The 15,564-nt window shown below is 35.5% G+C and overlaps 1 protein-coding gene across 1 annotated transcript; it reads right to left on the bottom strand.

Annotated features, from left to right (window-relative positions):
* Positions 1 to 950: 950 nt before the first annotated feature.
* LOC137725420 (squalene monooxygenase SE1-like) lies at positions 951 to 4,881 on the bottom strand. The gene is made up of 7 exons (XM_068464090.1): positions 4,507 to 4,881; positions 3,471 to 3,582; positions 3,168 to 3,345; positions 2,685 to 3,072; positions 2,297 to 2,572; positions 1,807 to 2,085; positions 951 to 1,687 (listed from the first exon to the last, which is right to left on the bottom strand). Exons 1-7 carry the CDS (start codon positions 4,747 to 4,749, stop codon positions 1,583 to 1,585), a joined length of 1,581 nt encoding a protein of 526 aa, XP_068320191.1. The 5' UTR covers positions 4,750 to 4,881; the 3' UTR covers positions 951 to 1,582.
* Between the last annotated feature and the right edge of the window lie 10,683 nt (positions 4,882 to 15,564).

Genomic DNA, 15,564 nt, shown 5'->3' with positions numbered 1-15,564 from the left:
GAGTTAGCATAGGTCATTGGTTATCCTTGACTCCAAAATTTCAACAACCCCATGTATATTTGTTTAGTATATTGTATTTAACCCCTATAAACACCTAAGACAAACTAAATTACAACTTCCTCCTCCGATTTCTTCTATTTTTTTTATATCATATTTGTCTTTATTTTCTCTCTTCTTATGAAATACTTTAGTTGAAAAGCATTGTTAGTCTTCAACATTACTCTACAGTATTCTGCATCCACCATTGACAAGCCTTTACAAATAATAGTAGTTGTTGACATATGTCGGCATAAACTTTCGGCATATGTTGATAGAAATTGGTAGGTGTCTACTAGGTGCTTGATGAAATGGTTCAATAATTTTTTTTTAGTTGATATTATGACCCAATTATCTGAAAATTTTGACTACACCACTTAACCTTAACACTTACCCACAAAAAATTAGTAATTTAGATTTGAGGTTAGGTATCTAATTGCGAGTTGAATTAAGTTAGGACAAGTTCAGACTTGACCTACCAAAATTGTACCATATACAGCTAGTATTGTAGTATAAGTGTTAAGGTTATATGGTCTTCTCTTCCCATGGACCCTTCGCCTATGAATTATTCTCAAATGTCACATATCACCGTATATATTGATATCTTTCTTTTTCACAGCACGCCAAAATTGATAATAAAAAATATGCCTTAATGGCCAAATTTGTGACACATGAACAATTATCCACAAGAAAAAAAAATATAGGAGACGAAAAGGAGTGGACAAAATAAGAACAGAAATATATTTTATATAAAGAAAGGCAACTACCAATTCAGCCCCATTATATTTATGCGGTCCTTTCAAATATAATATCCTCTCACGTCAAAGATGTGACTTTGTCATGCATATTTCACAAGAAAACTTGTCGGTAATAGACGGTGACGGAGCTAACGACGTTTTTTTGCAGACCATGAGATGAAGCTTGAGTACCACTGTGGCTAGCTGTTTTTGGCTATCTACTCTGATCGAGCCACTTTGGCTAGTTGTTTTTGGCTATCTACTCTGATCGAGCCGCTTTGAGTCTTTTTTTTGTTAGGTATCTTGCCATATATATACGTATGTGGATTGCTAGTGCCAATGGAGACAAAGTTGTGTTAGTTGGAATTTTAAAAGCCAGAAGCAGCTGACCGCAAAAGCATACTCGTGTGTAGTAACTATGAAAATCCAAAAGCTAGGGTAAGTTGAAACTATAAAACTTGAAAAAAGGCTGGAAAACTTGCAAGAGTTGGAGATCTTTAACGTGTAGAAGTTAATTAAGCCGAAAATTAAGTGTGAATTATTTACGAACTGCTAGAGCTTGATACAAGTTTCTTGTGGGAATCTTGTTTCCTATTTGCAGATCAACAAATGCTGAAAAGAATTAAAAGCATATATAATTGCTTTCTCTCCTAATTACAGCATTAACCCTCACCATGATTTTATTTTTTGGGAAAGTTGATGCTGATTTGATACAAATTAGTTCCTCGTAGCAATTAAAAGCCATTACGGTACCAAGTTTTTGGTTCTTCATTTTTTTATCCTTTTCATGTATGCTTGTTTCCAATTCTTCATTGAAGAGGAGGAGCCCTGTAATATGCCGGGACTGATGCAGGAAAGAACATTTGTCTAACTCCTTCACCCTTAATAATGGGGAATATAATTCCCGACGCACCCTAAAAACAAAAAATCATAAAATTTAGTTTAAGTGAAAGTTAGAATATGTATGAATTTGTAATTGACAAACATGCTGATGTGAGAAAGTACTGGGATATGTAGTATGTAGTGAACGTACCAAGAGCAATCTAGTCCCAAGCCATACGCGTTTAGGCGTAGGGAACGGAATCATTAAGCGGCCTACTCCATAGACAGCCACAGAAAAGAAATGGAAAAACAGGTGGATCGGGCGAGGGTTAAGGCCAGAGAGCAAAGATATTGGTCCCCTTGCACATAAGCCTCCAAGGCTCAAATAGTCAAAACAAGCTTCCCTCATTTCTTGTCTTGCCGGGTCAGGTGATGCACAAAACACCTTGTACAAGGCACCGGCCAATGTGTTTATGGTAGATGACACAGGCTGCAATTCAAAATTAACCACAATTATCAGCAAAGAAGAAATTGCAAACATTTCATATACAAGATAAGATATGCTTGTTTGCCAAGATATTTGACGTGTCATGTTGTCAAACATTGAGTCAAACATTGAATTACGGCCAGATATGATAAAATAAAATATCAAACTATCTAATATGAGAAAATCAATTGCATATAAGAATTCTGATTTAAACCTTGCGAAGTGTGTAGAATGATTCTAGATATTCGCACAAAGCTGGTGCGTCGTTGAGATCAGTTAGGGGTCGAAGAAGATCTCTTAGAAGAACAATGTCAGAAAGAGCCACGGTCATTCCTCCTCCGGTTAAAGGATGTCTCATGTTGAATGCATCCCCTAATAAAATTGCACCGGGAGTGGGTTGAGGATGAGCAGGCATGCTTTTGTTTTGCATTGTTCTGATGTTTCCTTTCTCAACTGCTGCTAGAAAAGCCTTCGAGAGCTGAGGGGGAACCTGAAATACCCAAGTCCGCGAATTAGTCCCTTTTGGTCATTGAATATTTGTCAGATTGATATCAAAATGACTGGAAATTAAAAGTTCTAAATGTGAAGCATATAATAGATACCTGAGGAGCAACCACATTTGTCAAGTACTTGGCCATTTCACCATTAGCCACCGAAGGTACTTTTGTGCCGGGAACATCTACCAAACAACGAACTTCGGTACCGCTAATGGGGTAAAATAAGATAGGTGAAGGGTCTCCTAGAATCACATGTCCGTGGTTTGCATGAGGAAGGTCACAATTCTCCAAGATCAAACCAACGAAGCAAGAAGGATTTTCAACGTTTGGAGTACAGAGATTGCGGCGGAGATTTGAAAAGCACCCATCACATACTATTGTTAGTGGAGCGTATGATCTCATCTCCTCTCCAGCCTTGTTCTTGTACATCACACCCTTGATGGTGCCCTTTTCTTCAATTAGGGTTGTCACAGTTCCTTGTTCTAGTGTCACGCTGTTGAGAAAATTTGAGGGACATGAGTAACAATTTAAAAAATATTATATAAAAAAAATCGAAACACCATGAATACAGGGATAAATGCGAATTACTTTTTAAGAGTTGCAATCCTTTCACGCATTTTTTGGATAAAACGCCCGTTATGAAAACTTCTCCCGGCGATATCTGATGTATAGTTTTCCAAGGGATAAGACAGTTTTGTGGCATTTCCATTTTTGTAAAGAGCATAACCAAACACTTTCTGAGCATCAATGGACTCATTTGCACAGTCTGCATGTAACACATATAACTTGTTGATCAAAATCGATGCAAATAATTTTGTACTAATTAATCATTTAGAGTGGAAACTATGAAAAGCGATTAAACCAATTAAACAATTTTAAGCAATTGCTTACCCTCAAGACCCAACTCAATCAATTTGAGATAGCCTCCAGGCTGCAACAGCTCACCAACAATTCTGTCTGGCTCACTCAAGTCTCTCTCGATCACATGTACGCGGCGTCCTTCCTGTAACAGTGAAGAGAAACATATGTTCAGACGCAAAAGCTCACATGATTATCCAAGAAATTAGAGAAGATCTGAACTAGCCTTCTCAGTTTTTATACTAAAAATGGCTTGGACTGCACTATTGAAATCATCACCTCAAAAAGGAGAAAAAGAAATTTATGTAAAATTTATAGAATATTTCAATTAAGAATTTGAGAGATTTTAATGGATTTATAAATCTATGAATTTTTATGAAGATTAATTGATTTGTAGAGATTCCATATAAAATTTTGATCAAATTCCCTCGAAATCTCATGGGGAGAGGTGAGATTTGTGGATGCTTAAAATACACTATGAAATCTCTCCAATTTCCTCTAATTCCTCAACTTTCTCAAATTCTTTAAAATCAATTTCTAATTAAATACATCTGAAATGTTATAAACTTCTTTAAAATCTTAATTGAATACATCCGGATTTCTAAGGATTTTAATAAACCATCTTAAAATTCTAATTGAATACATTTTGAATTTCAGATAATTACTTAAAATTCTGATTGAATACCCCTTGATTCTTTAAAAGAATTAAAATCCCAATTGAATACATCTCCTTAAATTTAAGTCTGTATTCGCTAAAACTAGAGAGAAAAATAAAAAGAAAAATGTCAGAAAACACGGATTTGAAGCTTTGACTTCTTAGCCGAGCTTTAGCTGGGTTGTTTGAGGAAAATAAATTTTAAAAAGTAAAACATTTTAGTGATTAAACGACTAAACGTCTTCAAACAGCAAGGAAATACAATTTTTCTTTAATTTTCTCTGTCACCAAACTGGAATCCCAATAATAATCACTTCTTATTCATTGACCATCAAAATTCTAAATTTATAAAACTTGGGAATTGTTTAAAAACCATAGTATTCATTTTATACGTATAGAGAATTATTTAGTCACCTTTCCAAGAGTGTAAGCAAGGGCAGCACCGGCAACTCCGGCACCGACAATGACAACGTCCGTTCCCCTGGCAATATCCGGTACAAAACTGCCGTTCTGGGACGGCATCCACACGTACCCATTTCCGTTAACGCCGTTGGAAACTTTCTTCTTCTCGCCGCTGAGAGTGGTGTTGATGATCATGAAGAAAACCGACCCCAGCAGAGAAACCAACACCCCACCAAGAACATACTGGTAATCCATCTTTGATATCAAAATAAATATATATACCGCTAAAATTGAAAATTTGGAAGAATGGGGATTTTGGTTTTGGCTGTTCACAATCTGTAAACTTACGTGGTGGTTTTTGGTTGTGAATGTGAAGAGGAGAGAAAGTGCTTATGGTTGTGAGACAGCAATGGGAACTTGAAGGCGTTTATATAGAGAGTCGTTGGGCAAAAGCTTTGAGGGTTGAGTTTTTACTACAAAACGTGTTGGCGCCTACCGGTGAGTTTTGAGCCCATTTTTTAATATTGTGGGGAGTTATGGTAGGATGTAGGTGAGCCTAGGGTAGAATTGTGTGGGATAGAGAGGACAAAGTTAGAGTCACGTGTGGACAATTTAATGGTCTCAATTGCAACACTCCTTGCCAACGGTTAGTTATCTCGAAAATTCTAAAATTTTACTAGAGTATAACATTTTGACTTTGAAGTATGACTTTGTAACTTTTCATTTTTAATTTTTTTTTTTTTAAATTTCAAATTACTATAGAATTTTTTTCGACAAAAGAAAAAGTACCATAGAAATTTCTAACTTTGTTAAACACTACTATGATAGTCAATACCCACGCAACCCTCGCGGTTGTAATCATCATCATTATATTATTGTAGATTCAGCATGATTTTCGTTAAACATGGCATTTGGATGGGAGTTTTTATACGCTCAATCTTTTCAATCAATTGATTTGTAGATATTGTTGTACGCACATATAGCAATTGATATTCGTGTACATGTTTGAACTGACCTTGATATTCGTGTGTTAAGCATTTGCCAAAAAAAAAAAAAAAAAAAAAATCCATGCTGGCATTTGCTCATTTAGTTGGACGATGTTCTTCAATCCAATCTTATATGAAGGCGAGGTGATAAATACAAAAAGATGAATAATTGTTGTAAAATCGATATTGAGTCGTAGATGGATAATTGTTGTGATAATCTTTTTGGATCCAGCATGGTCTGCTATTAACATTGTTGATATTGTTTCAACTTTACTATCTCTTCTTAGGTATTGAGTTTGTTTACAAAAGGCCTCAGAAACATAGAAGTGGAACTCCCATATATAAGTTGTGTATTATTTTGTTAGCTTTAATTAATATTAGAATGCCAAATTCAGCCAGAAGACTACTTTAGTGTCTCAAAGCTTCACCAAAAATATTTGGATGTAAATGCCCCTCAAACAATCAAAACTGACAAAATAAATACATATAAAAACCCCAAGGGTAATGCTGTCAGAAAACAAAAATTTATAATTCATTTTATTAGAAAAAAAAAACGAGATAAAAAAGGGGCTGTGACCAACTCCACTCCTCCATTTTTGAAGAGAGAGGGATTAATATCTTATAGAAATTAAAATAAGATTTTGTTTTTTGGATAGAAAAGCATTCATTAAAGAGAAAAGCCTCTAGTACAACCATTACCAATACAATCAAAATGGAAAGCACGTAAAACACTCGATGGCAAATAATGGTTCCAAATGTGGGGCAAAGTAAGAGTAAACCCAAAATGCACCAAAGCATCCGCGACAAAGTTGGCTTCACGGAAGGCATGCCTCCAATCAACCCGCCGGAATGAAGCATCAATAAACCGAGCCTCCTTAATGAGAGTTTTAATCTTCCAAGGAACATCCCAATTACCTATCACTGATTCGATCACCACTTTGGAATCTCCCTCCACGATTAACTTCCGAATGCCCTTGGCCTTAGCAAGCTTGAGACCTTCCTTTAAGCCCATTGCATCCGCAAAAGTAATAGTAGCTCCATCAAGGTTGAAGGATCTTGCTCCCACCACCTGACCACCACAATCTCTAAGAACAAAAGCTGCCGCCACTTTGTCATTGCACACTGAGCCATCAAAGTTTAGCTTAATCGTATTAGGCTTCTCAGGAGACATCTATTTGATGCAACTATTAGCATGACTCAAATCCACTCTAGACATCTTATTGTTGGCGTTCCAAAAGGCCTTCCCAATACTGCAGGCAATGGTAGCCCCCCTCAGATGGTTCGGAGGAACTCCCCTAAAAACAAGATTATTCCTTTCAGACCAAATTTGCCAACAAAACATAATAGCTTTATTTAAATTAGATAAACAATCCTCCTCATTATAATTAAGAGTTTCCAACCAATCTTGGAACTGATTATGCCTGTTACTAAATAGGTCCATAACCTGAAGGGTGTCTTTTGACCATATTACTTTCGCAAACTGACATTTAGTAAAATGATGGGAAGTATTCTCATCATCTCCCTTGCATAGGGCAAATTTTATCAATATTATTTACAAACCTACTTAGCCGCAATTTAGTTTGAAGTCTATCATTAATCAAAAGCCAAGCAAAAATTTTAACTTTCGGAGGTAAGGTAAGTTTCCACATACACTTTAAAACAGAACTTCTTGTATATAGGTTATTTATTTCGTTTTGAAGCCAAGTAGCAGATTTCACTAAGAACTTACCATTATTAATAATTCCCCAAATTAACTTATCTTCGATATCCCTATTATGAAGAGGGATTAAAAGAATCTTCCTAACAATGTCATGATGAAATGTCTCATTGAGTCTGGTTACATCCCAACAATTATTAGTAATAAAATCACTAACTTTAAGATCCCAATTAATGTTAACTCTCGCATTCTCTGGAATAAGGTGAGATAAAGGGTAAAGAAAACCCTAATGATAGGACCAGAACAATATGTTCTTGCCATTACCCACAATCCACCTCATCCCATTCTTCAGAATGTCTCTGGAATTCATAATACCTTTCCAAGAAAGAGAGTGATTTTGCTCAATCTTACTACTTAAAAAAAAATCATTTTTGAGGTATTTATTCTTTACTATTTGGACCCACTAGCTATCCTTATTGGTTAACACCTTCCACCCGAGTTTAGCTAAACACACATTATTAAAGTGGTCAATGCGCCTGATTCCCAGACCTCCCATTTCTTTTGGGGTACATAAACTATTCCAGGCCATGGGGTAAATTTTCTTATTTCTGCCCAGAAGAAATCCCTACACTCATTATTAATCTTTTTTGTAAGTCTATTTGGGTATTTAAAGCAAGACATAACATGATTAGGCATACATGTAAGGTTTGAATGAATAAGAGTCAATCTTCGGATTTTTGAGAGGGTATTAACCTTCCATCCAGCCAGTTTTTGTTTAACCCGCTTTAGTAACTCATTTTCATTTACAAGATCTTTCCAAAATACAATATTATGTATTCCTAAGTACTTACCAATAATAGTTTTGTGTTAAATTTGAAGAATATTTACTATGTCAATTCTAGTTTGGTTAACCGTATTGTAGAAGAAATAAAGAGATGATTTGTGAAAATTTACCTGCTGGCTTGCAGCATCAACAAACCAATTAAGAAGCTGTAGAACGTTCTTAGCTCCCTTAGTAGTAGCTTTAGCAAACAGAAGGCAATCATCCGCAAAAACAAGATTAGAAATTCTCAGACCTCTCGGGGAAGAAAGGATGTCCACATGAGATTTATGATTGTCTTCCAACAAATTAAAATAGCGAATGAGTGGCTCCATACAAAGGATAAATATGTAAGGCAACAAAGGGTCACCTTGTCGAATGCCTCTTTTAGGATAAAAATACCCATGCAGAGTACCATTTACCAAAATTGAAAACGAGGCAGAGCTAATACACTCCATGACTAAATAATCCACTTATTTTCAAACCCAAATTTAAGGAGTATATGTCTAATGTAATCCCAATTAAGGAAGTCATAACCTTTTTCGAGGTCCAATTTAACACCCATTGTCCCTACACGTCCTTTCTTGTTTTTAAAATTAGCAAATAACTCATGAGCAATGAGAATATTATCTTGAATAGACCTACATGGGGGCAAAAGTGCACTGATTTTTGGAAATGCATAAATCGAGGAGCGGCTTAAGCCTATTAATGATTATCTTTGTTATTATCTTATAACTAACATTGCAAAGACTAATGGGTCTATAATTACTAACTGTTTCAGGGTTCTCGGCCTTAGGAATCAAAGCTATATTTGTATGGTTTATAAGTTTAAGACTAGAGTTGTTTTGGAAGAAATCATTGACCATAGGAATTACATTACCTTTAACCACTTCCCAACAATCTTGATAGAAGGCAGCTCCAATACCATCAGACCCTGGGGCCTTTAAAATCTTATAGAAATAAAAAGAATAAATTACACTTTACCACCTCAGGTTTGAGGTATATTACAATCGAATACAACATCTTTAAAACATTTCAGTTTCATACCTCACCTACTATTTTATTTCAATATAGTACCTCCGTTACATTTTCCATCCATAGATCCGTTAAGAGCTGACGTGGCTGCCATAGTTGTGCCATGTGGCAAAATTTTTTTTATTCATTTAAAAATAATTAATTAAAGAAAAGTTTATTTTTTATTTTTTTTAATTTTTTTAAAAAAGAAAAACCTAAAACCCATCTTCTTCCCCCACCCCTTCCCTGCAATCTAAACACCCCATCCCACCCCACCCCCACCTCCACCGCAAACCCCCCCCAGCCCACCCAAAACCCATCTTCTTCCCCACATTTTTGATGATGGGCATGGTAGATTGGCACTATTGGGTTCTTCGGTGGGCTTGAACGGCGTTGCACGGCGGAGCGCCAGTGCTTCAGCAATGGAGGGCATGGCAGGTGCTGGTACTGGGAAAGCAGCGGCTGCAGGTTCGATAGGCTTGGGTTCTGTCTCGTTCCAGTCAAAAGAGGTTAAGGCTCTCCTGGAGACGCGAGCTATGGCTGCCATTGGAAAAGTGCAGAGCGAGAGAATTGCGGTGGGCTCACGGTGGAGAGTCTGAGAGAGGAGCGGTGCTGCCTTGGACAAAGGAGGTTGCTGTTGCGGTCAAGGGAGGGAGGGTTGTGGGGGAGGTGGGGGTGGGGTGGGATGGGGTGGGATGGGGTGTTTAGGTTGCAGGGAGGGGGGGTCGGGGAAGAAGATGGGTTTTGGGTTGTTTTTTGTTGTTGTTTTTTATTTTATATATATAACTTTTCTTTAATTAAATATTTTTAAATGAATAAAAAATTAATTTTTTTGCCACGTGGCACAATTTGGCAGCCACGTCAACTCTTAATGGATCAATGGATGTAAAATGTAACGGATGTATTATATTGAAATAAAATAGTAGGTGAGGTATGAAATTGAAATGTTTTAAAGATGTTGTATGCGATTGGAATAGACCCCAAACCTGAGGTGGTAAAATGTAATTTACCCAAATAAAAATAAGAAAATACAAAATTAAATGCAGTGACAATATTGTTAAAAAAAAACATAAACTTAAAATTCGTTTTATTGAAAAAATGAAAAAAAAATAAAGGGAACATGTGGAACCCCTCAAAATAAATTAGAAGTGAGTCAAAATAAAGGAGTTTCTTCAAATTGAACTGCCAATATATCTTTCCATAAATATTCTCCTTGAACTTTTGTAAATTCTAAATTTCTAATTTATTTTATGATCGAATTTTCGGAATTCACCTCATTTATCAATCTTCATTGGAGATCAATGTTACAAAAAATATCAAATTTTGAATCAAAGATCGTTGGCCTTCCAAATTGTTGGACCATGAATTTTCTTCAGCAAGAGTAAGGCAAATCGAAATATAAACACCTTCATAATCCGGTCATTGGTTAAACAACTTTGATTAGGCTGCACCGCGCAAACGGAACAATGGTGCCACCACACCCTGTCGGGCTCCAGAATAGTAGGCAAGGCCTGTTGGTCTTGTTGAGAATGACTATGCTTGACTTGAGCCACAAGTAATCACACTCTTAAAAAAAAAAAAAAAAAAAAAAAAATCTAATGCTAGATATTATTTAGGATTGTCCTAGCTTTATATGGATTCACTATCCTAAAATGACTATCTCATGACTAGTATATATACACTCATCTAGGGTTCATCAAAGATATTTTGATATTGTGCACTCTGCATACGTATCGCTTTCTAGTATATTGTTTGAGTCTAAGACCTTTAATAACTTAACAGTCAGAGAACCTTTGGTTGGTAGCACATCGGTACCTTAGGAATTTCATAGTCTTTTGCAGGTGACCGTTCTTGTTCACCTCCATCCATGGTGACGCCAAAATTTGGTCCTAACACAAATGTATTCAACAAATTGACAATGTAAGTACAAAGTAATAATGTATTCCTGATTAACCTTTTATTTATTTGTTATATTTGGATGATTAAACAATCTCTAATTCAAATATAAATTGTAGGGATGATTTTCAAATAAAGATTAAGAAATTAAACGTTTATGATAATGAAATTTATACTGTTAATTTACATTATTCGCAAAAGATAAGATATGTACAATTTTTATTTTTTTTTTGGTATAAAAAAGTTATGGATAGGGGAGGCTACCCCATCTCAGGGCCATGTTATACAACAATTCTCTTTGAGAACTTATTGAGTTTTCTTAGCCCTTTTTTGGATTTCACATATTGCCCACCAAGAAGAATTGCCTTAATCTAGCAAAGATAACAATCTTTATAAACTCAACTAACCTTACGCACGGTTTTCAATAGAGGACGCAAGTATTATCCTTAATAATTTAGTAACGCTGAATAAATGGGTGGATGCCTAAAGATCAAGAATGAGGATCCTCTTTGAATCCCCTTTGTGAGAATCCTAAGGATCCTCAAATCATGTTCGTTTATCGTACATCGTGTGGTCAGAAATCAATTTCAATACTTTTATTTTAAATTAAATATGAATAATACCTGACGAAAACTGATTTCACGATATACAATGAACGGATATGATTTGAGGATTTCCAGAATCCTGATAAAGAGGATTCGGATAGGATAGGATCCTCTTGGAAATATCAGTTACCGAGACAGTAGAGTACAGTGAAACACTAGCGAGTTTATTTTGAAAACTTAGTCAAAGAATGGCACCGCCACGAAGCTTTGCTGGCTCTCCAATTGAGACCAAGTTTGGTCAAAAACAGCTTTGTTGCATGGTACATGCGTGGGCATTGGATGTGCACAAAATAATTTACAAATCCAATTAGGCAGCGTTGTATTTTCACAGGTTTTTTCAAAACTGTGGGAAACAAACTAGGAGCTGCTGATACAGTTATCATATAATTAATTACATATGACAAAAGAAATCATTAGTTAATTAAGTAGTCTTTCGTTCTTTTACAAAAACTTTTCTAATAGTCTATTGATATTAGAAGTTAACAAACAAATGATCAAACATTAAGAGAGGTTTAGTAAAACTAATATCAATCATTATCATTACAGAACTAACAATTTTTTTTTAGTCTAATCAGCCAAGTTTATTTATAAAAACTTAAAACACTTCGTTAAGACATGTATAAGACACAAATCTCAATAGGATTATAAATAAACTAAAATACTGGAAATTTGATTAATATAATGTGTTTCTTAAAAACATTGATCACATATGATATGATACACCTTTTTTCTTAATGCATCTAAATGATATAAGAATCATGAAGAGATGATGGCTATGATTTTTTTTTTTTTTTTTTTTTTTTGAAAATCCTTTATGAATTTCACTATGACTACTCAAAATCATGAAATTTTCAGGCCCCTGTATGCAACATATTTGATTAATCAACAATAGTTTCTTGAGCCACTTAGTACTACGGTCTAATAGTATTCATCTTTACTTGTAAGTTCTTAGTCTTAGGTTTGATTTTCTCCAAAAGAGAATTCAAACCATATTCTTGCTAACTCATTGTGAGGCTAAACCCACCCCGTCCCCCTTTATGTAGTTAATATCGTTTGTTCAAAAAAAAAAAACAAAAAAATTTCTTTAACTTCAGTGAAACCAAAATTGTCATATTAAATAGTACATACAGCCAATAATATTGTCACAAACCTGAATTTTTTTGGAATAAATAATTAGCATGGCTTCACAAAAGGGATACAATGGAACAAAAAATAAGAGAAATTAACACCACCTTCACCTCATTTATGAGAAAATCTAAATCACACAAGCCTAAGTTCTGAAAAACATTAAGTTAATATTTTTTCTCTTTTTCAAAAGCAGCTTTCAAAATAATTATAAATAAAAGATACATTATAAAACAAAGTTAGAGTCTTAATTAAAAATAAAGTCATGTATGCCACAATTACCATCACCAATGCCGCTGCCACTATCACCACCACATTCTCCAACGTCTTACCATCATCACCATTATGGCCACCATTTTTGACACCACCACATTCCACTACCATATCCTCCACTACCATCACCCTTGCCACCATGATCACCACCACCTCAACCATCTCACCAACGCCACAAACGATATTACCGCCCCCATCTCACCATGACCACCACCACTTGTACTACCGCCACCGCCACCACTACCATCACGACCATGTTATCTATTGCCATCACCCCGGTGGGCATCATTACCTTCACCGTCTCACCGTTGTGGCCACCACCAATGCCACCATCTCGCACCACCATTGCCACCACCACCATCATCACATTTTCCATCTCATTATCATTACAATGATCCCCACCTATTGGCCACCATTTTCACAACCATCCCTCATAACCAATGTTAACAACCGTTTTCTACCACAATCGCATTAACCACCACTATCACCACCATCACTTCCTTCACTATTGCCCTCTACCCTGCTATTACCACCACCTCTATCCTACCACTAATAAAAACTTTATCGTCACCACTATTGTCACTACTCCAACCACCATTGCTACCAACACGACTCTTGTCTCAACCACCATCCTTACCACCACTGCCACCAATATTAGGAAACACAAAGGTATTCAATGTTTTCATTCTCCAAAATTATTCTCGGAATAAGCTACTGACAAGCTCTTATTTATATAAATTTTACATCAAATTCACTTGTCTTTTCTTAGTTAGTTCCTTATATTTTTGAGCTATTTAGTTTTTTTTTGTGTTTTGTAGGATTTGTCAAGTAAAGAAAAGAAAAATAGCACAAGTGGAATTTTAAGTAACAAATTCGTCAAAACTGCCTGTGCAGGTCAGCTGACTTTGGAAGCAAGTTGCGGACAGCTTAGAATGAATTAGAGAATGAGCCTTATATGCTTGGAAAGCTACGGATGTCTACTTTCTGGACCATTTCGCGGATTGTTAATATCATTTTTCTAGAAGAAGTTATAGCTGTTTTAACACTGAAAGGTTCCAAGGAGGCTGAGCAGTTTGTAACCGATAAGAAAGCATTAAAAGCAATAAATCCAATAAAACTAACAGCCAAAACTAATGCAGCCAAGAACAAGCCAGCTAACACCTATTCAAATATCAGAGGAAATGGAAAATTAAGTGAGAGTAATGGGCATAAAGGTTGCCCAAAGAGTTACAATTGTTTGAGCATTTCCTCTCACTTATTGTCATCACTAAATGGCTGTTAGTGGGGTGAGTTATGGAGAAAAAACTGTGGCTGCAGAAAAGAAGAAAAGACCTACAGGTTGCAGAGCAAAGGGGGAGAAAAAGTGTGAAAAAAAAAGATAGAAAAAAAAAGAAGGAAAGCAAGGAAAAAAGGCAAGGCTACTGCGTTGGGGAAGGAAGGAAATGAAGGAGGAAATCTTGGCATTCTCTTCTCTCGGTTTTATCTTCTCAAACTCATGTCTTTCTTTTGGTTTAATTTGAGAATTATGGGTAACTAATTTTTAGTAGTTAGGGGCTGTTTTGAAGCCCCGAATATGATTGCAAGTTTGTTATGACATTTCATTTGAATTACTTTTACGAATGGATGAAAATTGGTTCACTACTTGTCTCATTGATGAATTCTTTATGTGTTTTCTATGGATGCATACTTAGTAAGCATATCTAGGATTCTAATGCTATGAATATGTGTGTGTCTGCCCTTGTCGAATGAGGACCTACATATGTTCTAGAGTAGTGCTTGTTAATTGCGATTAACATGTGTATCAATTTCTAGGATAAGTAAGACAACGCTAGTACTTACGATGCCTTGTGATGACTCAAACTCTTTTCGTTCTTAATGATTTCTACTTGTTAAATCTATGAACACACCATTCTAGATTGCATGTTAAGGACTAAGTTACGTTGAAAAGCGTCATTCTCTTAACATACTACATAAGAAAGAGTAATAGGTTAAGTTCTAACATTGAGCCAACTTGAGCATCTTCATCCAAAAATGAAAGGAATTTGAATGAAACATAACATGTTTGCATGATTATTTGGTGGTGGATAGCAATTCCCCTAACTCGTTTTTCTTAACTTGTGAACTACAATCTATTTTTATTATTTAAAATCTGTCTCTGTCTTGGTTTTGTTCGATTTAATTTAAATATCAAATCAACTCCAAAAATCCCAAAAATATGTGTGAGTGTAGCTCTGTGTGTCTAGTGTCTTCATATAAAATTTCGTAGACTTTAGATAAGTGTAAGTCGGTCTAATAATTATTTTTCGGTGACTGGTCAGTAGGGACAGCAACATAGTTTTTGTGACATTTTAAGTAGTTAGATAAAACAATCTTCTGCGGGAAAGACCCTTATTTTCATATGCTACAATTGAAAAATCTTAATGTTAATAAGGAAAATCAATAGGACATTTGTGTGCTACTTTGTGGTGTGCTTTTAATCCTATCAGCTACCTACCAGGTGTATTCTCAAATCATAAAAATACAAAATCCTATTTTCTGTTTTCTTTTTACAAAAATTATTTTGTAAAACTTTACCGGATAGACCGTTATTTATCTTTTGCATTAAGAAGGTTAATCATATATTATATCTATATATGAAGGATGTTTCTTGTACCATTCGTACAGATAGAGAGGTTTTTGCACCATGTTAAAGTT

Source organism: Pyrus communis, chromosome 2 (genome assembly GCF_963583255.1).
Source record: "Pyrus communis chromosome 2, drPyrComm1.1, whole genome shotgun sequence".
NCBI classification, from domain to species: domain Eukaryota; kingdom Viridiplantae; phylum Streptophyta; class Magnoliopsida; order Rosales; family Rosaceae; genus Pyrus; species Pyrus communis.
The sequence above is the reverse complement of the archived record's forward strand: the minus strand, read 5'-3'. Positions and strand labels throughout refer to the sequence as shown.

Bases quoted from the DNA above. Each gene is read 5' to 3' on its own strand.
- LOC137725420 (XM_068464090.1), bottom strand. From the start codon at position 4,749: ATGGATTACCAGTATGTTCTTGGTGGGGTGTTGGTTTCTCTGCTGGGG. The intron at 2,573-2,684 runs GTATCTATTATA...TGGGTATTTCAG, and splicing joins CAAATGTGGTTGCTCCTCAG to GTTCCCCCTCAGCTCTCGAA. The intron at 1,688-1,806 runs GTACGTTCACTA...TTTTGTTTTTAG, and splicing joins TTGGGACTAGATTGCTCTTG to GGTGCGTCGGGAATTATATT.